General features: G+C 38.8%; 1 protein-coding gene across 1 annotated transcript in view; it reads right to left on the bottom strand.

Annotated features, from left to right (window-relative positions):
- Positions 1–23850, bottom strand: part of oca2 (oculocutaneous albinism II) — a 116015-nt gene that overhangs the window by 84329 nt on the left and 7836 nt on the right. Inside the window, exons 2-5 of the mRNA XM_066706090.1 lie at positions 21650–21915; positions 5504–5602; positions 1932–2123; positions 269–326 (exon numbers count right to left, since the gene is read on the bottom strand). Coding sequence (XP_066562187.1) covers positions 269–326; positions 1932–2123; positions 5504–5602; positions 21650–21888 — 588 coding nt within the window. The 5' untranslated portion in view covers positions 21889–21915. The remainder of the gene's footprint in view (positions 1–268; positions 327–1931; positions 2124–5503; positions 5603–21649; positions 21916–23850) is intronic.

The following is a 23850-nucleotide window of genomic DNA, read 5'->3' as shown; positions in this document are numbered from 1 at the left end:
AGTGTGAATCTTCAAGCAATGCAACCTAGGACACTAACAGACAAACTGGCAGCACAGAATACACACACACTATTTTGGGGCTGCTCACTTAAATCATATAATGTAATCTCGTGAGAATTGTACACATGGGAAACCCTATATTGTTTTTGATAGATGTTTTGCTTGATAGTTATTACAGTACATTTAGAAACCCTCCCCAGAGACAAGAATGACCCGTTTGCAATATATTATGCTACTTTGAATCATAGAGAATGAAAATTGTACTTACTGAACAGATGACTACAATGATAAAAATAATGGATATTTTGGAAATCCTTAAGCAGTATCTGGAAGAGAAATCAGAACGCGAAAGGGAATTAGCCATTATCAGTATGTCACGACAGTAAAATACCGAAATACGTGATGAAGTCCCATGTAATTAAAGTTTATATTGAAATATATTTATAAAAAAGCAGAAATTGCAATGGACATGATGAATGTGACTTTGAAGGTTCTTGCATTTACAGGGTTAAGAATCACAGTATTTAGGATATATAAAACAAATCCCTTTATCCAAATCTGTAATAAATAAATACATTAATTCAATCCTGGTACTGTAAGCAGTCACACTATGTCTGAACTGGCAGACAACCAAATACATATGTATTTGTTCCTATTCCAGTCATAGGTGTAGGTTTAGAGAACGTTAAATTATCCCCCCCAGGATTATATACCCGGCTCCATAGACGCAGGGGACACGTACCCTCCCAATATTGACAGCATCCCACCTATATTGACAGCGTCCCCCCAATTCTAAAACATAACCTACACCCCCGATTCCAGTCCAGATCTGAAAAAATATCCTTTTTATCTTTCCATTTGACCCGTGTTATGGATGCAATATGATACATGAAGCAAAATGTTGCTTTAGACCATGTAGACAGGATTTTGTTTTGTTTTTCTGGGGCGTGGTTATCAAGACTGATAGAGATGAATGCAGAGCCCCCAGTCTCTTCAAAATGCTTTGAAAATGGATACATGCAGGCTTGTTTTCCTCGCAAATGTGGACTGACATTCAGCGAAAACTATTTAAATCTTCTCAAACTGGGATGTTGTACTCCGTATTGCCAATTAGAAGTATACAAAAAAATATACACAAACCTCACATCCTACAGATACCCTTCTCCTGCACACTAAAAAGCATTCAAACTCAATTTATTTATATTCCTTGCTACTGTTTGGAGCACATTGCTCTTCAGAAGGCATTTAGACAGAGCCCAGCTGCAGCAGGGAAAGGAGGAGAGCCCCAGCTCTCAACAATAACCCTGCAGACAGACACATTAACAGATGCTGATAGATCTGGCAGAAAAATCATCCTGCTCTATACACTTGCACAGCACTCCATCTTTCTTTGTTTCGGTTCAGCTCTCTTATTTCCCCCGCTTTTCGAGCCAAATAAGCAGCATGACGTGGGCAAGCAGGGTTTTGTTTGTGGGAGTGGGGGGTAAAATGAAGAACTGAAGAACAAATGTGAGGGTTGATAATATTGCATTTATCCTAATAAAGCATTAATTAAGTATCATTAGCATAAACATTCCAGGGCAATGAGAATGTAGCAGAAATAAAAGGTCACCAAAAAGACACAGAAAAGCAACCTAGCATGCTCTGTGTAGGCATTGGTAAGGTAACACTGTTTGTGTTATTGTAATGGGCCATTAAACAACTCCAAGACCCTTTCATTCCTGTTATTTGAATCCAAGAAGAAAAAAATGGCAGAGTGTCCTGAAGACCAGCATGAGAAACATTACACATGGAAGTGGTTTAAATATGTAAGGCCCTGGGGGCAAAAACAAAATGGTGGCGTAACACCATGTGATCAAAGAATATGGCCAATAAGGAAGTTGAGATGAAAGATCAGGAGTTCGTCTTTGGCAGGTGGAACAAGTAAGCACCTCAAGCTATTGGAAAGTGTGAAGCTGAAATGCAGGTTGTCGAGTGGATCGCTCTTGTCAGTGGAGGTCGATCTCGAAAGGCTGGTGACTTCGCTCCCGAGACGACACCGTTTCTCCAGCTCGGCGGAACTGCTCTCCCAAGACTCGGCGCCAGTCATGACATGGGGGTCGTGGAGTGCCATGTAAGTGATGCTGTGACATCGAAAAAACAAGACATGGGGTATTACTAACAGGTCTTTTCCAGCAGAGTCCATTTTATGCCTCTAATTACTGCTGTGGGTCACACTCTGTTACTCTGTCTGTAAAACCCCTGACAGAGACTCAGTCTATATCTGCGCCTAACTATGGGAGACACAGCTTACTAAGAAACGATATGAAAGAATTACACTCCTCTTTCCCCAGTAGTATGGTGAGGGGCCATTGTTTGAACAGATATGACAGGGAAAAGTAGCCTATGATGTTAAATATATGTTGACATTTTGCGGAGGATTATTTATTTTTTTAAATATAACTGAGGAGGAACAAAACAACAAAAGGATTTTGAGGGCTTTATTTGGTTTATAATTATACACTTCTCCTGGAGACACATTGCTGTTGCCTAAAAACACATGACCTGTCAAAACTCAGGAAGTTGTTTCAAATGCTTCAGAAATAAATATCAAAATGATACAAAAAATTCTGTTGGTTACATAAGCAAATAATCCAGCTGTTTTTGTCTTAATACGCGCATGCTTTAACAACAAGTTAATTTCCATCATCTAATCCCATCGCATGTCACTGACCGGTCAACGTTCCTGTTATTGTTGTTCTGTTTGTCTTTCATAAACCCAGAAACTGAACAAATATAAAATACCTTTAAATTGATTGACATATACAGACTACATCACAAATAAATTATATAACCAAGAGGCTTGGATTGAAAGACTTATTGCGGACAAGTCTCTTTCTTTGTTAATGTTTAAAGCCGCATACTTAGTGTAAATGTGCATTACATTTTTACTAAAGAGGGACTTCTACTTTAATAAAGTAAAAGTATTGTACTTCTCTAATAACTAAAATCCTCATTTAAAAAAATGTAAACAATTCTCAAAGGATATTAAATGGTCATTAAGAGGCCCATTTCTGTAATGGTTACATCTCCATTGGTTCTCATAAACCTATTGTAGTTATAATTGAAATAAAATTAGTCATCAATTAAATCTCCCTAATGCATCATTTTGAATTGAATATGGATTGTGGTTCTCTGTCAGCTTGGCCATTACACAACATTTTGAATCCAAGCCCTGAAACACCTTAGCAATTGAAAAACTAACAAGAACATTGGTTTGGGGTTGTGGGGGCTGGGGATCATGGGATAATATTGAAGCACGTTCTCCTTATTTTTAAATTAATTGCTTTTAACTTGGTATATAGTTTTACAAGGTGCAATGTAAAATATTCGTATTTTGGGTTCTTGATGGTTTTAATCTACACTTGTAGTGTCACTTACCTAGGTATTTTTCATTTTCACTTATAGCTGACAGCATTGTATCATTTTAAACCACAATGACAGACAGCATGACACTTAAATGTTACATTGTTTGTTTTTTGCTGTCTTTCTTTATAAAAGTTGAGTACAGAGGAAAGGAAAATAAATCGAATGATATCACTGCTTTTATAAATATCAGACAGGCTGTTCTGTCAGACAAGCTTATGCCAAGACCAAGAACTACAAGAATAACTATCGGCAAGATTACAGTCTTACCAGAGGTTTGCAGAGGATCACAAATAGTATTCTTCCCGGTATTAGATTTCAGCTGACAAATATTATAATCAATTGTAGCTCAGACTAAGATATCTCATGAAACTTGTGTGGCGTAGTATCAGGTGCTGATTTAAAATATTAACGCATTTAAAGACGCTGAGATTAATGGAGACTTAATGCAGACGTGTTGATATGAATTCATATTTGAGATCCATAAAGTAAAGAATGAAAGTGAAAATAACAGACATTATATAACTATTTAAAACTTCTAAAGGCTGCATTATTTTGTATCTTTTCTGGAGGCCCTTCAGACCACTTTAATCAACCTGTAAAAACAAAACATGTAGGCTCACAAGCATTGTTTGAAAGTCCTAGGCCTGAAATAACATATTTATCAGTGTTGAGAAGATTTAACGGCTATTAGTTTATTAATTTTAAGCCTCAAAGAAAATCACACTCTCACATCACAAGTTCTCATTCTAGATATGGTGCGATAATGGCTTAAATCCATAGACACATCCGTCAGCATTAACCCACACAAGCATATTTGCATCAATGGAAATACATTCTGTTGACAAGGTTTGCAGGGCAATTTTAATTGGTGTATGAGAACAACTTAAGCAAACAGTATGATAACTTACTGAACACAGATTTGCAGCAGAAGACTCATTAGTGCCATGAATTGATGGGACATGAAGACTATTTAGTTTCCCCAATTGTCTTCGATGAGTTGTGTCCCTTTTAAATGTGGACACTCAAGTTCACAGAGAAGCTTGCTGGTTTAAATAAAACTTTTGTTTAAGAAGTCATGTGCTATACAGTACGTATCTGTTCTCATGAATGTTAATCCACCTAATTACAGCTTTCACTCCACCCATACTTTCAAGAACTATATCAGACAAGGGTTTCTTAAGGTCAACAGTCCCAGGGAAATCGTTTTATATGCGTTTTAGAGTGGGAAGTGATAAATCGCACCGCACAGTATAACATTTAATAGCTTTCTGGGTATAAAGCTGAAATGAAAATAGACTTTAATAGCAAGCCATGGGGAGATTTTATTGAAGAATTAATTGCTTTTCATCTCAAAACTGCATGGGAACCGAGTCTATAATTCTTGACTTGAAATACTGAGGAATCCATGTATATCCAGAAATGAACAAACACGGAAGGGGAAATTAGATATTTATGCTTCTAATTTCAGGCCGTTTGTCAAATAATGGAAGAAGTAACAAATGTTGCCACAATCTGTGATTATATAGCAGTAGGAGAGTTTGGATTCAAGTAATCAATAACAACAGGAAAGACACAAACAGGACTGGCGCTGCACGAGAGACGAATATGAAATTATCATAATTTTTAGATTTCTTCATATAGTTCTTCGCACAAGGCAAGGCAGGAGACCTACACAGGGAGTAAACAAATCTTAATTTTTCTTCTATGTGCAATGCTTCCTTCATGATATAGAGCCTACAGTGTTTTAATAGTCCAGGTCAAGTTAAAATCTCTTGGGAAGCACCTCAATAAAGTGAAGGTGCCAATATGTATCTCTGTAAAGCTGTTTGAAGGTAAAGTGTCACAAAAAAACAAATACATTATGACAAGGTCCATAAAAACAACAAATATTTGATGTATATATAAATAAAATTACATAAAATAAAGCAATGAAACATTTGTGTACATGCCTTCCATCACATAGTTCCAAGATTTACAAAGGAACTCTATCACCATAAATTCAGTCCTATTATGTAGGAAGGAAGATGCCCACACATAAGTTAATAATTCAGCACACTTGCAGAACAACCTGGAAAAACACTCCACCGAAACTTACCCGTCATTTTCAGAAGAAAATTTCAGCAACGTAGACCTTTCTGTGTAGGCGCTCCTTTTCGACTTGCCCTTAAGGAATCCAATTACACTGAAGTTGTTGCTGAAAAGGATCGAGAAAGAAAAATATGGACATTTCACAGTTATACCGAATAATAATTCACAGACCAGGCAGGTTTTTATTTCTTTAAGCATACAATGTTTTTAAACAGTAGCCTAATTAGGTCATCTGTTTTATTGCAGGTTTTTTATATTACTGTCATCATTACAAAACCAACTTCCCTATTGCAAAACTATATATATATTGTAGAACTATATTCCATAAGTCCATTACCTTGTTGAGAAAGCTTCATTACAATAAGCATGTATTGCTATAAATCCCCCAAATTCCCAACTGACAGCCCACAGTTCCCTCTATTCAGTTTGGAAATATGGCTTCCTTAACTGAGTACCATCTTGCAGCTACAGACATGAAGATCCATTTTGTTTCTTGTCAATTTCATACACAGACTTAATACTAGTCTGCAGTCACAAAGGGTCAAAGAAGATAGTGAAAATGGACGGACGCAACAGGAAGAGCACACAGTAGTCACATTGAAGTGTCACATTATACCTATTTGCCTTCAACTCCCTCTCAGTTTTCTGAAATATAAACGTTAAGTATACTTCAGACACTCGTCTCTCCATACATCCCCTCCAGACCACTGCGCTCCTCCAGTGCCAGAAGGCTAACTCTGCCTCCTCTCCACTCTCCTTCCTCCAGAGCCGCTCCTTCTCATCCCTGGCCCCTAAATGGTGGAACGACCTGCCCACCGAAGTCAAAACAGCAGAGTCCTTGACCTCATTCCAGCGCTTACTCAAGACGCATCTTTTCCGACAGTACTTGTAGTATTAGTCCTCTATCCCTGCTAGATAGCACTTCACAGTTCTTATTATGCTTCTCGCGTTCTTGATTGTTTTCCTCCTTGCTCCCTTTCCCTTAGCCCTTGACCCTACATCTTGGCAGCACTTAGCTTTCACCGTCCAGGATGTAGGAAGTCACTTACTGTACTTGTGTAAATTGTAAATTGGAAATTGTAAAATGTATTATTTTGAATTGCTGTTTTAGCTAAATTGAATTTGTAATGATTGATGCCTTGTACTTCACTGTATTTTTGCACTTTGTTTGCACTTATGTTGTAAGTCGCCCTGGATAAGGGCCTCTGCCAAGAAATAAAAATAAAAATAATAATAATAATAATAATAATAATAATAATAATAATAATAATAATAATAATAATAATAATAATACTTCCTATACCCCTCACCCCCCAGATGTTCCACCTTTCAGTACAACAAACTGAGGAGGACCGTCTTACAGAAAAGTTGTCTGAGGATCCTATGACAGACTCATTCCACCTGCGCAGGCGGGAACGTGACTGACGGTTAACCAAAGATAAACTCCAGCTCTCTATTCTATGGGTCAAACTGAAGTTTATGAGCAACTGGTGTCTGTGGCTCAAAAACTTAACTGAAGCTGCTATGAAAAGTGCCAGCGTCTCAAATACCAGTACATTCTATAAAGGTTCACAGAAGCAGCTCCCGTGTGAACACTTGCCTATCTATTAACTAATTCATTATCTTGTGTTGTTGTGGATGCAGTATTGTGTTTCCTCCCTACAGGCTCTCAAGCTGGGCTTCTGACACAGAACTCGACAGCTGTGGCACTTTGCCCTCTTCCTTTGACTACCGAACATCTCAGGATATTTCATTAAAAAATATAATCTTCAGCATTGTGTGTGGGTGGCATGTGCAGTGTTGTAAGAGACGCTGAAATGTAAAGAAGATATACACACACACACACACAATAAAAAGTCTTGCTGTCTACATTATTGCATCTCCATATAAAAATAGTCTGTCTTATTCACAAGTTCAGGAGGTTTGCCGCTAGACTTCTTAGAAAGCAGTAACCTTCAGCACCCAAACTCTTAGAAAACAAATATGGCACACAAGCCTCCGGGGATGTCTGCTATCTGTGGCAAATGAAAAGACATGTGTCTCTGTTTTAATAGCTCGAGGGATATTCACAAATTGATTGACAAATGTTGTTGCATTTTCCTGCTGGTGCACAACAGGTCATGTAGAACTGTTGCAAACAATGCCCACAGGGGTGTCTGCAAACCTGGAGGATTTCCAGCATTTTCTGATTATATGTCTACTTTAATATCTTTTTCATTTAACGGACAAGAAGATATGCAGATATGGATTCTAGCGTCTCCTCTAAGAGAAGATCCCTCCCCCCAGGGCAGGAGTACCGAGTTGCTGCCTCTAGGACAGTATAAAAATGAAAGTTATTGACAGCAACCTAACCTACACCATATGAACTCCCACAAGCCAGGACCTAAATCCTGAACCAAGTCATGGGCTTGGCTGCCTGCCCTCATGTTGAAGTTTCGCACAGCCCTGTGGTTTGGTTGCTGAATCAGCAAACGGAAAACAATTTTCTAAGGCATAAAAGCTGCATATACAATTAAATTACCCACAAGGTAAAATACTATCTGTGGAAGGTAAAGATACAGTACCATTAACCTTATACAGCTAAAAAGAAAACATGACACAGTCTATAGGGATGAATTCTAAACCCCACGCTGTGAAGAAAAGTTCCCGTTCATGTTAAATTATCTCCTTACATGCACTGAGCAGAGTGTAAATGATGAATAATGAATGTCTTTTATTTTTTTGAGTCCATGCACTGTGAGGTCAGCTGTTCCTTTTTGAGGGCAACTGAATTCAGATCCTTTACTGTTAAAGGTTGAAGGTTTAAAGTCATGTTAAATGTGGTTCTGTCTCCAATGTGTTTGTGTTCTTCAGAAACGCCATTAAATGCTTGAACACGGTGCCCCTGTTGGCTCAAAGATTAATTATTTTGCCTCCATTTGGGCAGCGCCAGGTGAGTCTGGTAAGGAAACCCACTTCTCTCCAACACACTATGCCTAGAAGCCCCCTACTCTTGGGAAGTTTGTAAGAAAGTTCTCACTTTCACATACACGTCACTAATCCCTACCATGGTAAATAAAATGCAAGTGCTACTGAGTCCCTTTAAACCTATTCAGCATTCTGGTCACATCCCTTTTTCATTCCTTCAATTAAACACAGTTTGTCTTTGCTGGCCTCCAGTGCTCTTTTTGCTAATAAAATCACTAATTCGTTATAAATTGGGAAGGAACAAACCACTTAGCTAATCTATTACTGAAGCATGTCTAGCCCCGAAGTTTACTTGTCTTTGTTTAATCAGTTATGTTAAGAATATTCCAATTTGTTGTCAAATCTTACTATTCATCGATCACCACGCGAGAGCACAGGAGGGGGGAGGGATATGAAGGCCTGCCTGTGTGACTGGAAATTAGTTTTTATAAGAAGTTGATCAATGTGTGCCAACTAAAACATCTGCCTTACCAACTACAGTCAATATATCTTTATGTCCCACCCAAGTTTGGGAACACTCCTTAGTATAACATTTGATTACCACAGTCTACGACCTATAGCCAGGCAATTAAGCAGGGATGCCTTGGACGAGGGTGTCTTCCTCATTAATAACGCACAGCGTTGACCCACTACCCATGTTTCAGGATGGTGTTGTGATGATAAAACACATCCTGCAAGAACATCATAGACATGTCTAATGGGGCTGATATCAGGGGACCTTGCAGCACAGTATTGTGAGTCATCAACACAAGGACGACACATTGGTCGTCTCCGGCTGTACGTTAGCACGAGCCAAGCCTTGGAGACTAGAGATATCTTCAGTGTCTTGACTTCCTTTGCCACCAGGCTTTGTGAATGTCCTCACTCCACGTTATGCATCACACAAAGGCACAAAATGTCTCTTTCAGACAGTTACATCATCTTGGCTACAGTTCACTTGAAATAACAGTGACACCCCCTCATTCCTATTACATCCTGTTTCATGAAGCTAGAGAAGTGGCTCACATGAAATGTTTTAATCTAGTCTATCTGGTTATCTTATCCTATACTCAATTTAATTACAAAATTAGGAAGACACTCTATGTTCTACTATAATATAGCAATCATTTTGGAAACCCCAAGCTTTTTCTCAATTTCTATTGACCATTAGTAGCCGATGCAAGTTTTAAGCAGTCTTAAGTAGTTTTAACTGTGGTATGTTGATTTTGATTAACTTAAAACTCATGCAATTTTCTAAAAACCTACTATGCAACTTTAACATACAGTTGATAGCAGCATAGTTTGGTACAGTTAGACAGATTTCAATATCCCAAGAGAGAAAATGGGATTTAAAAATCTGAAGTCACTGTAAATAATTACTGCAACAGTAAGTACTTCTTAAACAGAGAAAGTGATTCAATCTTCATTTGGGAAAAAAAAAGACATTTTGCTCTGTTAGGCATTTATTTTTGATAAAACACATTCCATTTTTAAAATGAATTAACTAAGTGTAACAAATGCACACATCAGCGAAACTAGGAGTGGAGAGTAGCAGGGGACTAGAAACAAGATAGATTACATATCCTCCCTTACTTAACCTTCATCTTCTGTCACATATGTACATCTCTTCTGCACGGAAGTGTTTTTATTTTTTCTATTTTGGGTCCCGCTGTGTGCCTGTAAGGTCCCATTGCAGTGAGCACAGACACTTCTAACAGTTTCTTTGTGGTAAGATAATACAGCTTTATTATATTATAGGACACTTATTTGTGAAGGTGGTTTGCCTATTTTAAGTATCAATTATAATTTTTTCCACTTTCAGAAGAAAAATAAATGTTATAGCTGTAAAAATAGGTTCATTACTTTAAAAAAAGCACGCATTTACTGGATGCAAAACAGTAGCAATTAATGAGCATGTCAGTTTTGCTATAAATACTGTGCATTGAAAAATTAACAAAGGTAACTTTAAATCACAAAAAGTTAATGGAAAACATTGCCAGAAACGTTTACGTGTTGGTGTGTACCATACGTCTAAAGTAGCTATAATAGAAATGGACACCTGCTGTGCAAATTCTTACTGGTGTTGTCCTGATGCTTTTAGAAAAAACAGGGGCTCTCAGATATATAACCTCAAGGGCAGGTTCATTTTGTCAAATCTGGAATTGCCTTGTATGATATTCCTGACATACATTTTACAACTACTGTTAGTACGCATCACCATGTGCAAGTTTAGTGTTCATGCCAAGACAAAATCCTCGCAGGGGGGGGTTCATGAAATTCAGTAGAAAGAAATGTGCCCTTGTTCAATGTCCTTGTCTTGTTTGAGAAGTATTCTGCATCAGTTATACCTTAGTGTTTCTAGGTTACTTTTTTCATACATATAAGCTCTTAATAAAGAAAAATGAGAACCCTTTAAATACAGAAATATCTAATAGTCTTTATTACTGCTAACACACTTTTTTAAAACACATTTTCAGATTTATTTATGAGCCGTGCTTCAATACAGCCAGGGGCATCCCACAGTTAGGATGCTATTTCACTACGTAATTAAAAGTTTATAATTGTCCGAAATTTAAATACTTTATATATTATATATTTATATAAATACTTAATATTTCAGTGCCGTTTTTTTCAGTTTCAGATCTTAAATTAGTGCATTAAATTAAAGAACTGGATCTAAAAATAAACATTAAACTTAATTTAAAAAAAGAAGCAGCTTCAAGCATTAAACTGTATTAAACCATATTGTTTTTATAATTAAAAGACAGAGTAAAAAGGTAGGAATGGATGTTAACGAAAAATATATATATTTATACAAGAATTCTGAATATATTGACTGAAAGACATTACAGTTCTTCATGGTTTCTTATGTCCCTCATTAGAAATCTGTGACAATGTCTACCATCTAGTGCCTAATTAATACCTCCAAGCTTAATTTACCTCAGTTATACACTGGGATCCCTGATTGGTCAATTTCAGGCAAATCGGTCCTAAGAAAAGATTTCAAATTAAGACTGAAAAGCAAAAATAAGCATACCTTTTACTTTATTGTCATTTACTGAAAGATGTACGAAAGATGAATAACATTCTACTTTAAAGTTAATAACCTGCATTTTACATTCAAATTTAACTTACACTCACAGTATATTAAAAATATGTATTTATTTCACCCCTCTGGCTTTCCGGAATGATTTCCCAATGTGTGTTCCATAGCAGAATGTAATGATTTCTTGCAGTTTCAAATATATATATATATATACACACCGATCAGCCATAGCATTATGACCACCTGCCTAATAGTGTGTAGGTCCCCGTTTTGCCACCAAAACAGCCCTGACCCGCCGAGGCATGGATTCCACTAGACCTCTGAAGGTGTGCTGTGGTATCTGGCACCAAGACGTTAGCAGCAGATCCTGTAAGTCCTGTAAGTTGCGAGGTGGGGCCTCCATGGATCAAACTTGTTTGTCCAGCACATCCCACAGATGCTCGATTGGATTGAGATCTGGGGAATTTGGAGGCCAAGTCAACACCTTGAACTCGTGATTCATCAGACCAGGCCACCTTCCTCCATTGCTCCGTGGTCCAGTTCTGATGCTCACGTGCCCATTGTAGGCGCTTTCGGCAGTGGACAGGGGTCAGCATGGGCACCCTGACTGGTCTGCAGCTACGCAGCCCCATACGCAACAAACTGCGATGCACTGTGTGTTCTGACACCTTTCTATCAGAACCAGCATTAACTTCTTCAGCAATTTGAGCTACAGTAGCTCGTCTGTTGGATCGGACCACACGGGCCAGCCTTCGCTCCCCACGTGCAACAGTGTGCCTTGGCCGCCCATGACCCTGTCGCTGGTTCACCGCTTTTTCTTCCTTGGACCACTTTTGATAGGTACTGACCACTGCAGACCGGGAACACCCCACAAGAGCTGCAGTTTTGGAGATGCTCTGACCCAGTCGTCTAGCCATCACAATTTGGCCCTTGTCAAAGTCGCTCAGATCCTTACGCTTGCCCATTTTTCCTGCTTCTAACACATCAACTTTGAGGACAAAATGTTCACTTGCTCCCTCATATATCCCACCCACAGACAGGGGCCATGATAACAACATTATCAGTGTTATTCACTTCACCTGTCAGTGCTCATAATGTTATGGCTGATCAGTGTATAGTTTAATTTCGGTAGAAAGCCATAAAGTACCATCATCTATGTAGAAAATGGTGAGATGGGGGAGTTTCACATCTTATTTCACTTCCAAGACTCAGAGGTTTCAGGAGCATTTTCAGCTGTTTTTCTGAAGCTTTGGACATTGTCTTGCTAATGATATTTCAGTCCCTCTCTGCCGGGTTATCAATCAATACTCTCTGATGATGTATAGGTTACTCAATCTCCTAAAACATGTTCCAAGACAAAAATATCAAGGCAGGGGACGTGGTTAGGAAGACAGTCACCTTCACGCAGAGTATTTTTTCACCATTGCCGCTTCAAATGAGAAGATGGCAGCTTGCATCTTAAGGCAAATATGATTCCTTTTTGTGGAATGGAAAATTGATGTGTTAAATTATATGTGTTAATGGGACTTGACAATATTCAATATAAAAATGTGTTCTACTTTACCAGCTGGACGACTGAATTGCAGGGAAATGCACAGATGGGGGGAATGGAGGTGGGGGAGGGGGGTGACAATCTGACAATGTGACAATACATCAGCATAACAAATTAAAGCAATAGAGGCCACACCTGAAATGGACCCTACTCCAGTAGATTCAGGATTTCTGAATGATGTGTTATGGATAGAATACCAAGCTGACAGTAAAAAACAGGGACGGCATCTTCTATGCAAGGTTTCAAAGAACTGTCATGCTAATTTGTTTGGACATTTTGCTTTTAAGGATCATCTTTTAACTTGATATCTTCCAGTACAGTAAACAGTCTAGAAACCAGTCGTAGTGGACAACTGAAATTAAGGCGGACAACTGATCTAAAAATGAAAGGAAAAACTATAAGAATAAACAATCCGATCTATAGCTTCTCCCAGGATGCACTAGTCAGATCTAGTTCAGGTAATACGTAAAAGGTGCCTGTTATTCTGCGCTCTGGATTCTTCCTGGAAATCCAATGTTTTTGTTCATGTTAACGTTTTGATGCCAGTCCCTGCTTTTCACTGTAAGAGGTTTAAAAGGGTGAAACAGCTGTTAATAAACTCAAAAGAGGATTGAATCTCACGTGTCTCGTCACGTTATGTCTGCCACATACATTTCACTAGCGGTCCCAGGGGGGTGAGGGGGGTGGGGGTCACAGACTGGAATTTCCTAGAGAAACGCAGTGTACAGGGATCTCAATAAAACAGTATTTCGTCACTTTAAGGTAGAAGCTATAATTATCCGTTTGTGGCTGCGGCGACCAACAGATTCATATCGAATGGACAGCGACACCAAACCAAATACACACCCAACCTTGTGGACAGATTTGCATGTACAGATAGTGTGTGCATCCAAAACCTAATGAGCTGACTCCTCAGGGTTATGTTGGGAGTCTCAATCTTTCAAGATGAAGAGCTCTGATAAATAAAATGTTGAGTGTCGGTTTTTACTGTGCCCTACTACTGCAGATTCAAACCCAAACAACTGGTGTTTACAAATGAAATGGGTGTTATATTTACCCCCCATATCAGGCTAATCGAATTCAGGATCGTTTGGATTGCACACTAATTGCGAATAGCAATCACTATCATGTTTTGTTAGTCTTTTTCTATGGACTTATGCATTTTTAATCTCTTTTTTCTGCGCTGAGTTCATGCTGTGGCGTTCCAGAAGAGGAGGCCGTCTCTCTGTCATTTGCACATCACCGCCACCAGTGAACTAACATTACAAAACTCTTCACAGTTGTATAACAGTATTTGAGAGGATTAAAGTGCCTGAAATATACCATCTAATCTATTTACTTTGTCAAAAGCCAGGATATCTCCAGGACGGCAGCGAATCGCGAAATCTTTCCAGTATTACACAAAACCGAGCCAGCTGTTTTGCTCCACGCTGTGCTGCATTTGTTTTGGAAATGCAATTCCAAGAACGGACATACTGTGCAATAGGAAGCGTTTAAACCGGTGTAAATTTAGTCAGAGATTTGAAACATTTCCCATTGTGCGTAAGCAGGTTTTTGAAATATTTCTGTACAGCTGTATTTTTTGATAAGTATAAAAAATAAGGTTGGAGTGTGAGCTGATTGAGCTTAAACACTGAAGTCATTTTATACCAAACATATTAAAAAGGTCACTTTTACAGGGGAACATTGTCGAGGTATGGCAGGGATCTCTGACAAACCCTGTATTCTTTCTGTAATGTGTGACGCTCTTAGTATATATGTTATAGTTTCCAATTGCACTTTGCTAAGGTTGTGCTGAAGATGTTACATTGTTTCTGCTTGTGAATGAGGTGGAAACTTGTACAAGCAGGCTCTCTGGAGTCTCCTTCACTTAGGAGGATTAAGATCCACAGGATAATAAATGTCAAGGCCCGACTCTGTGGGCTGACAAACATTGCTTCTCAGCAGAGTAAAATCACAGAGTTCGGTTTGGATAAAATCTTAAACCTTTCTCAAGATTCATTCTCTCTTAACCCATAAAAGTAGCTTTTCGTATTTTGGAAAACAGGTTCACAAAATGCATCTACTTTCTCTCATATCTCATGGGTGTTGAGGCCTCACTAATAGCCGATTCAATGCATTTTACAAACGCTCGTCAGCCAGGTATTTGGCTTGTGCTTATTTTTGATTCAAAGCAGTATTATTTACATTTTTGTAGATATTGTGAAAGCTACTACTTAATTTGTTTTAAATTGCTGTTACGTCAGAGATAATGTGTGGACATTTACAATGACCCAGATGTCACAACCAGAACTATTACCGTAGATAATCTAACAGTAAGTAGTTCAAATAATGGTTGTCAGTGGTTAATTTATTGTGAAGAGGAACAAGAGGAACTTGTACTTGAGAGGGGTCGATTGCAGTAGAATTGAGTAATAAACTAAATACATTAAATAAAATTTACATAATTATAGACAAACCTAATAACAGGAATTGTATTTAATGTACAGGTTTGAAACTTTAACTTTTTAACTGCCTTGTAACAGAACTAAAAACAATGGCAAATATATCATTCTGTCCAGGAAACTTTGCATGTAATATTATTTTTAAATACTTCACAGTACGGCAATTATTTGATGCTTGTCAGTGTATTTTAAATCCTCTCCTCTGAGTCTTGAGAATGTTTCCTGTTGGGAAATAGACCTGATGTTTGTGTGAGTGCTCGGCACAAGGTCGAACGTTAAAACACAGAATAATGTACAATTTGAATGGATTCAACCTTTTCAGCAAAATTTTTGAATAGGGTAGGTTTGATACAAAAGTGCTAATGTATTACTTTTGTCTGTGCCATTCCTGAAGCAATTAAAATAAACGTCATACATTGTGGTAGTTACTTTTGAATCCACTTTCCTCAGGAGATGAAACTGGATGAAAATGCTGTACACTTAAACATGAAAGACACTTGGAGAGGGTGCAATACCATATAAATACTCTAGAAACTAAATATATAAATATATCAGGTTATGCTATGAAAGAAAGAGGAAATAAATTACTTTTTATTTTGAGTGGACACTGCTTATGTTGTCATAAACTACTTCACAGGAAATGGGGTTTGTTGCTCAGATGGTCTGAGCTTTCATGTTAATTGACAGCCCGGGACCACAGTCCTTTTAGGATTAAAAGATTAGAGAAGAGGGACCACTAATTAGCTAAAGTTCAGTCTATAATATTTTCTTTTCAGCAAAGGCTTGTTTGCTTTGGGATCAGACAGCGTGCCCAAAGCAAATCCAATGCGAATCCAATGCAGAAAAATGTTTTTATTTTTAAATCACAAATGTAACTGAAGATCAACTTAAAACATCTCAACCAGGTTATGTAAATCAAGGTTTTATTTGAAAGGGGTGGAAGAGCCTCTTTTTATTTATAGAACATAAAATCGTTGTTGTAATTAGCTGCAGAAACTACGCACCGGTGACTTCCCTTAAAGGAATCTAATTACATGTTTCTTGCAGGTACATTTCACACAGGCTGACTGTTTGGGTCATAGAATGTAACTATTATGCAACACTTTTAATAGGAAAAATACACTGAAAAATTATAGAGAAGTATTGTTTTTTTCACATCCATTCATGTTTTCTTTATGCTTTATGTAATTGTTCATCATGTATTGCTATCGGAATCTGTATGATACACTTGCATATTCATTCCGAAGGCTTTTACCTCAAAGATCTACACACCCATGAACCTTTTTCACATTTTGTTGTGCCTCAGTTTCAGTTTCATGCATTTAAATGAGGATTTCTTCCACTTAAATACACACTGTACTCCACACTGTGAAGGGGAACATGTTTTTATTGTGAAACAAATATATATATAAAAAATACAAAACTGAAATGGAAAGCAATCTTCAAGTGATGCCACAAATTTCCGATTGGATTTTTGTTGGGGCTCTGACTGACAAACAAGGACATATACCTTTTTGATCAGTTTGCCACTCCAGTGTAGTTTTGGCCGTGTGCTTTGGGTCATTGTCATGCTGAAAGGTGAACTTCCATCCCAGTTTCGTCATTCTTGCAGAAGGCAGCTTTTCTATACTTTGCTCCATTCATTTTCCAATTATGTATAGATAAATGAAAAGCAAACAAATACATTTACTGCAATTTAATTCCAGGCAACAAAAGGTGTGTAGACTTTCTATAGGCACGGTATGATGACTTTCACTGAACAGTAGTTTACTTCAGAAAACTTACATATATATACACCGATCAGCCATAACATTATGAGCACTGACAGGTAAAGTGAATAACACTGATAATCTCGTTATCATGGCACCTGTCAGTGGGTGGGATATATTAGGCAGCAAGTGAACATTTTGTCCTCAAAGTTGGTGTGTTAGAAGCAGGAAAAATGGGCAGCGTGAGGATCTGAGCGACTTTGACACGGGCCAAATTGTGATGGCTAGACGACTGGGTCAGAGCATCTCCAAAACTGCAGCTCTTGTGGGGTGTTCTCGGTCTGCAGTGGTCAGTACCTATCAAAAGTGGTCCAAGGAAGAAAAAGCGGTGAACCGGCGACAGGGTCATGGGCGGCCAAGGCTCATTGATGCACGTGGGGAGCGAAGGCTGGCCCGTGTGGTCCGATCCAACAGATGAGCTACTGTAGCTCAAATTGCTGAAAACGTTAATGCTGGTTCTGATAGAAAGGTGTCAGAACGCACAGTGCATCGCAGTTTGTTGCGTATGGGGCTGCGTAGCCGCAGACCAGTCAGGGTGCCCATGCTGACTCCTGTCCACTGCCGAAAGCACCTACAATGGGCACGTGAGCATCAGAACTGGACCACGGAGCAATGGAAGAAGGTGTCCTGGTCTGATGAATCACGAGTTCAAGGTGTTGACTTGGCCTCCAAATTCCCCAGATCTCAATCCAATCGAGCATCTGTGGGATGTGCTGGACAAACAAGTCTGGTTTCTACGGGATTCGTGGGTTCGTTATTGTGGACTGCTGTTTTCACTTCATAACACAAATGTACTATTGTGTACGACTGAGGTCGGGAGATTGAGAGAGCCAGTCAAAACCAAAGGATGCAAAACAGCACCAGAGGCAAAACAGACAAACGAGTGCATGTTTCAAAAGGGACATGATTTTTTTTCCACAAAATATACCACTGAGCAACAGTCAGCAGGTGCAACTTGAGGAAGTTCTTTACAATTAACAGGGAGCACAAAATGAATACAAAGTGAAAAATTTTAATTTCTAAAAATGCAATTACTTCCATCTGCTGCTTCAGTCCAAAGAACGGAGGTTTAATAAAAATTCAGCCGATCGCCGCTACAGCCCCTCGTCAGTGGGTACTGCTGTGCTCCAGTCCTTCACAAACCAAAGCAAGCATTTTCTTTTAATAATGTTTTTTAAATGGTTTCATACAGGATCACTTGGGGAAGGGAGGGGATGGGGGCACGCACACAAAAAAAACTCTCACTGGGGAAATCAATGGATTAAACATCACATGACCACAGCCTCAATCTAATGATCCATAATCCAGTGCATATGGACTGTGAAATCATTGTAATAACTCTAATGTGCGGGCCAAGTGGATTAGAAGCATGACAGAGTTTTCCAGTACTGCCCCAATGAACCCTTCTGCGTATGTATGTCGTTTTTTGCATAAACTCATTCTTAAAACTTAAATAAGTTAAATAAATAACACACAATACATGCTTACACTAGCAAAGTAGAAAGTGTAATCTAATGAGGCAGTAGTACATATATCCAAGCTTTTAGAATAAGCCTGTCAGAGTAATCCTACCAGACTCGATTCACGCCCCCTCCCCCGCAATCAAATACAGAAATAAATCATCATTTCCTGCTCTATAATAGAGCACAAAGGTTATCATGACATCTGAAGCTTGGTAGTCAAAAATAGTCAAACATCACAATGCCTCAATCCCGAATTCCTTGTTTTCTATGTTTCCACAAAGACAAATACACATTGGCAAAGTGAGGAAAATACTGTTTGAATCGATCAATTTAATCAATGTTCATCTGAATTACCAACACATCAAAAACATCTGCTGGAAAGTTCTGTCAGGAAATTTGTCCCTTCACCGAGCTCAGTCTTATTTTTTAAGACACAGACCACTAGCTGATTGCCTCAGGTGTGCGGCGAGAAAGAGCGCAGGAAGATTTATTAAGAAATGACTGGCACTGAGGCTGTGTGAAGGTAGATGGCTAAGATGTAGACATCAAAGTACTACTCTCAAGGTCATGGGCACTGGCCGTTTTATCAAGCTGTGGCCTTGTCATTGTTCCTCCCCAGGCTGTAAACTCCTTGTGTAAGCCATCTGCAGCACAGAGCGCTTTCAAAGTTTTCTTTTGTGGGGATTAAGAATAGGCTGCACGATTTCCATTATCACAGATGACTAATGCAACTTTGGCCTCTATTTACACCGTACCAATACTAAGGGCAGAAAATTTAAAGTTAGAAACTTATGTTCAAATAACAAGCCCAATTACCACATAATGGGTTTATGATGTCATTTATTCCATGTATTTTTCAGTGGATCTCTTCTTTCATGTAGCCAAGTTATTCCATGGTAATTTTTGTGATATTCATTAGCTAATTAACCTGTGCTGTGGTGTAATGGCTTGTCAGGGGAAGGGTGAAAGATAACATTTGTGTTCAAGAACGTGAGGTGAGTTTGCTGGTAGAGGCGTATGCCGAGAGATCTGTAAACGGCGAATCGTGACCTGTTTTGGTCACACTTGATATGGTTAGAAGCAAATAAACGGTATGAATCTCATTGTTCCAACTCACGGCCCCATTACAGCATGTGTGGTCGGAGCCGGCTCAAACCCGACACGCCATTTTAGGCATAACTCCTAGCACCTGATCTTTACAGCCCTAAAGTCGTGAGAAAACAGTTATGCAAAGCAATTGCTCCACTGATGCGGGGGTTCAAACACTGACAGGTTTAAAATATATAAAATGTCCAAAGAGTGACTGCCAAGCAGACCAGAACAATACAGTGCTGATTCGGCTAAGTTGCTGTGCTATAAAATATAAGCACAGCCACGACTTAAACAAAATAACTGAACCACCAAACCATGTAAGGAATGAATAACTCCACAAAAGAAGGCTCCATTATTGACCTGTAATTGATTGATTGATTTATTACTAAATGTAGACTTTTCTTTGTATACAAAACTCGATGTACCCAACTATGTATCTTCCAACACTTTCCCACAGACACGTTACACACTCAAAATTAAAAAAACATGTGTGGTAGGTTGATACGCCCAGAAAAACGACATTTTGCCCTTAAGAGAATTTAATTGTGTCACTGTTGACTTGTTGATGTGAAAATAGATTTAAAATTGTAATGCACCAGAAAAAAGATGCTGGATTTCACAGGTATTATTTTTAAGTATCTGCTTTTTAAGGCGAAACAAAGTGGAAAAGCATCCATCTTTTACAGGGCTTGTCAGGAATAAGATTATTTGCCAGTCAATTTGTACACCAGGTTTACCAGGTTTATGTGGGCTCCGTCATAATAACATTAATGTTAACTGGATTCACTTCTGAAGAAAAGTTGTTAGTGATTTCGTAATTAGAATTTTTTAATATCCTCAAGTTTTATTTAACAGATACTCAACGCAATATTTCCTTATCTATCTCCTGGCTAATGTCCCAGGCCAATCTTTTCCCAGAATCACAAATGTTCTGCATTCCTATAATCCGCTGCTCCATGTAATCAAATCCTATATGCAATTGTGTCCTGGAAGTGCAGCTATAAATATAACACTATAGGTTTATTCATTAACATCATCACTCATGGGGTTAAATCTTTCATCCAAAAACAACGTGAGAGCCCTTCTTTAGGAACTAGAAGATTGCTTGTCGCCCTTTTCCAAAGCTCATTTCAAGATGAGGTGGCTAATACAATAGCCTACTATTTTTAGGTGCAACCAATAGGGAGGAAAAAAACAGCCGGTGATTCTGATCTCAGTAGTCTCATGTGAGTTTCAGTTGAACGGTACAGGGCCTTGTTGAGATGATGTACCAAGTTCATTATTTCCCCTGAAAACGCACTTGTTACAAGGGGAGGCTGCTAAATGAGACATTTTCTGCCGAAGAGCTGTGGTGATTTCTCAACAGAACAAAAGGCTTGTTATTAGTTCTGCTGGTAACGGCTTCAGGCTTCCCTCTATACCGCAGTTCTGTGCTATGAAACGCAGCCCCACAAAGGCATCCAACTTTTAACGTCATGCACGACATGGAAGCGCCGTAATGGATCTTTAAATCTGCCCAATTCAGTGGTTCTGATGTGAGCGGGTCAGAGGTTAGGCAACGTGGAGTGAAAAAAGGTGACTTTTGAGTTTAAACTTGCTGTCATCTAACACCAAATGTAATGCAGACACCACAAAAGGAGCCCAGTGCTGCAAACCAAACTACGCTGTGAGTGTCTCTTTTCCTCTGACAATCAGAATTTGAAATGAAGGGAAGAATTTTAGAGCCGTCTCCCTTGCTATTTTCTTCACTTATCCTTCAGCAAGGAACCCAACTTTGTTCTACACTCCTAAACTCCTCAAAGCTCTGACAGACTGTGGAGAGCACACATCTCTCCTCTTACCTCTCCTCCTCCACTGGGCTGAAATCATCTTCGTAGACGACACACTGGCTGGGTGCAATGGCTTCGCTCTGGTGCAGCTTCTGGGTCTCCCTCATCTCAGAAAAGCCCTGCAACAGCCTGAGTTCCCCGAAATTGCCGGCCACAGCTTCGGGCGTCCGGTGTCCGTTCAGAGCCTGATGGGTCTGCGCCACCTTCTGCGTCAGCTCCATTTCCAGCTTGTTCTTGTTCTCCAGATACATGTTGGCCGAATTGTTCAGCTCCAACTCCTGAAATAAGCAGAAAGGAAAATAAGAACATCTGCATTCACAATACCAGCTGCAGGCATCCCACCCAAACTAAAAGAAAGGAAAAATAGGGGGGATATTAGTCAAAGCATGATCTGTTTCTCTCTCAAACCTCCTGTGAAAGGAAAGTCTCTATGCAAGTCACCCCGTACTCCCCAACACTACTGTTTCCATATCTTTCTCACCTTACCTTCTTATCCAGTTTGTCTCTGTTTTTCCAAATCACACGTTTCAAGGTGCAATTATTTTTAGACACAACTAGATTACAAAACACACTCCTCTGTTTGCGAACGATCATGGCAAGTCTCACATTCTGTATATAACACGTTCAATAGTGTGAAAGCAAATGTGCATTTTTCATAAACGGGGTGAAAGAAACAAACAAAACCCTGGAGAAATCTAGATACAAGCTTCCACAAATATAGCGTTCACCACATTTTAAGATGGCAAACTATATTTAGCCTTCAATCAGAGTTCTTCACGACTAGGCTATAGTTCAACACTGATCAGCAAATTCAATTTTGTTTCATGTAGAGCAAGAAACACAAAGTATAGTGTGGACCCTGGGACAGTTCCTGGTCCCCCAGCAATGTGCATAACATTGTATTAGTGAGATATACAGGTGCTGTGCTAGTGTTATATATAAAAGTCATGATCACGTACCTTATTATTATTATGACTATTACATTTATGGCTGAAATAATATTTTAAACTGAGTTGTATGTAATTAGCAGTGTTAAGTTAATGCATCTATGGACATTCATTGTGTTATGCATGGATACATTTGAAAAGATAAGCAACAGGCCTGCACATGCACAAGGTATAGCAGAAAAACAAGTGAATGAACTGTCACAGTCTTGGATTCTGCTTTTGCAAGGACTACTGGGTTTAGTAAATGTATGAGGATTTATTACCAGCAGCAGACAGACAGCGGGGCCGCCCTCTGCAGGAGCAAGATTACATCTCCAAAGCTGCAGTATGTCTGCTCCTTTTACCAAGCCAAAGCTATTAAATGCATTTAAGTCCTGCAATGGACTTCCCCTTGCACAATTATGATAAAAGCATGAACATACCCGCAGTCATGAGAGATTAAAGCATAATGCAAAATATACAGGGAATACAAATGCAGGCCTACACATTAAAAACAAAAGTGTAAACGTCATCAAAATGTTTGCAGAATGCTTGCAGAGAAATGGTGGATTTAAAAAGCATGTAAGAATGCAATTAAGAGCAAGAAGTGACACCGAGATTCGTGCAATAAATCATTGTTGAGGTTTGCACGGATATTGTGTAAAATGTTTGAAATTATATTGCAAACGCCACTACAAACTCGTTTCCTGTAAGGGTGCTCTGATTGTGTCAATTGAAAGAAAGCAAATACGATAGACCCGCCGAAGCGCATTAGAAACCGATGCGTTCAAAAACAGCACACTATGAAAAAGATATAACGCTAAATTCTGTGACAGCTGTTATTTGATACAATCTACACATCTGATCCATCTTAATTCAGTTAAAACAATGCCTTCAAATGATTGCATCTACCCATTATTTAAAAACACAAATCATTATTTCAAATGTACGATGCACTCATTTCAATAGGCATGACGACTGTCTCCCTTCAGTATTGAAACAAGGCATACAGCTACACCTTGTGGGGAGAATATCAATTGCAATTTTTAACCAATAGAGGTTATATTCAATTTGGTTTACATGGGTGTTAGGGAAGATACACCTAAACAAGTTACAACAAGCTTCTGCTAAAAAAGCAGGTGGCTTATTTATAATCTTGAAAAAAAATGTGGAAAAAGTATATGGGACTATCAATTTTCAAGTCCTAAACTGATACGACAAGGTAAAGTTTCAAAATGGGGATCAGATGAGGAGAATTGCATTGCACACCCAGGCTACCGTAGGGTA

This window comes from Amia ocellicauda, chromosome 6 (assembly GCF_036373705.1).
Source record: "Amia ocellicauda isolate fAmiCal2 chromosome 6, fAmiCal2.hap1, whole genome shotgun sequence".
In the NCBI taxonomy this organism is placed as follows: domain Eukaryota; kingdom Metazoa; phylum Chordata; class Actinopteri; order Amiiformes; family Amiidae; genus Amia; species Amia ocellicauda.
The sequence above is the reverse complement of the archived record's forward strand: the minus strand, read 5'-3'. Positions and strand labels throughout refer to the sequence as shown.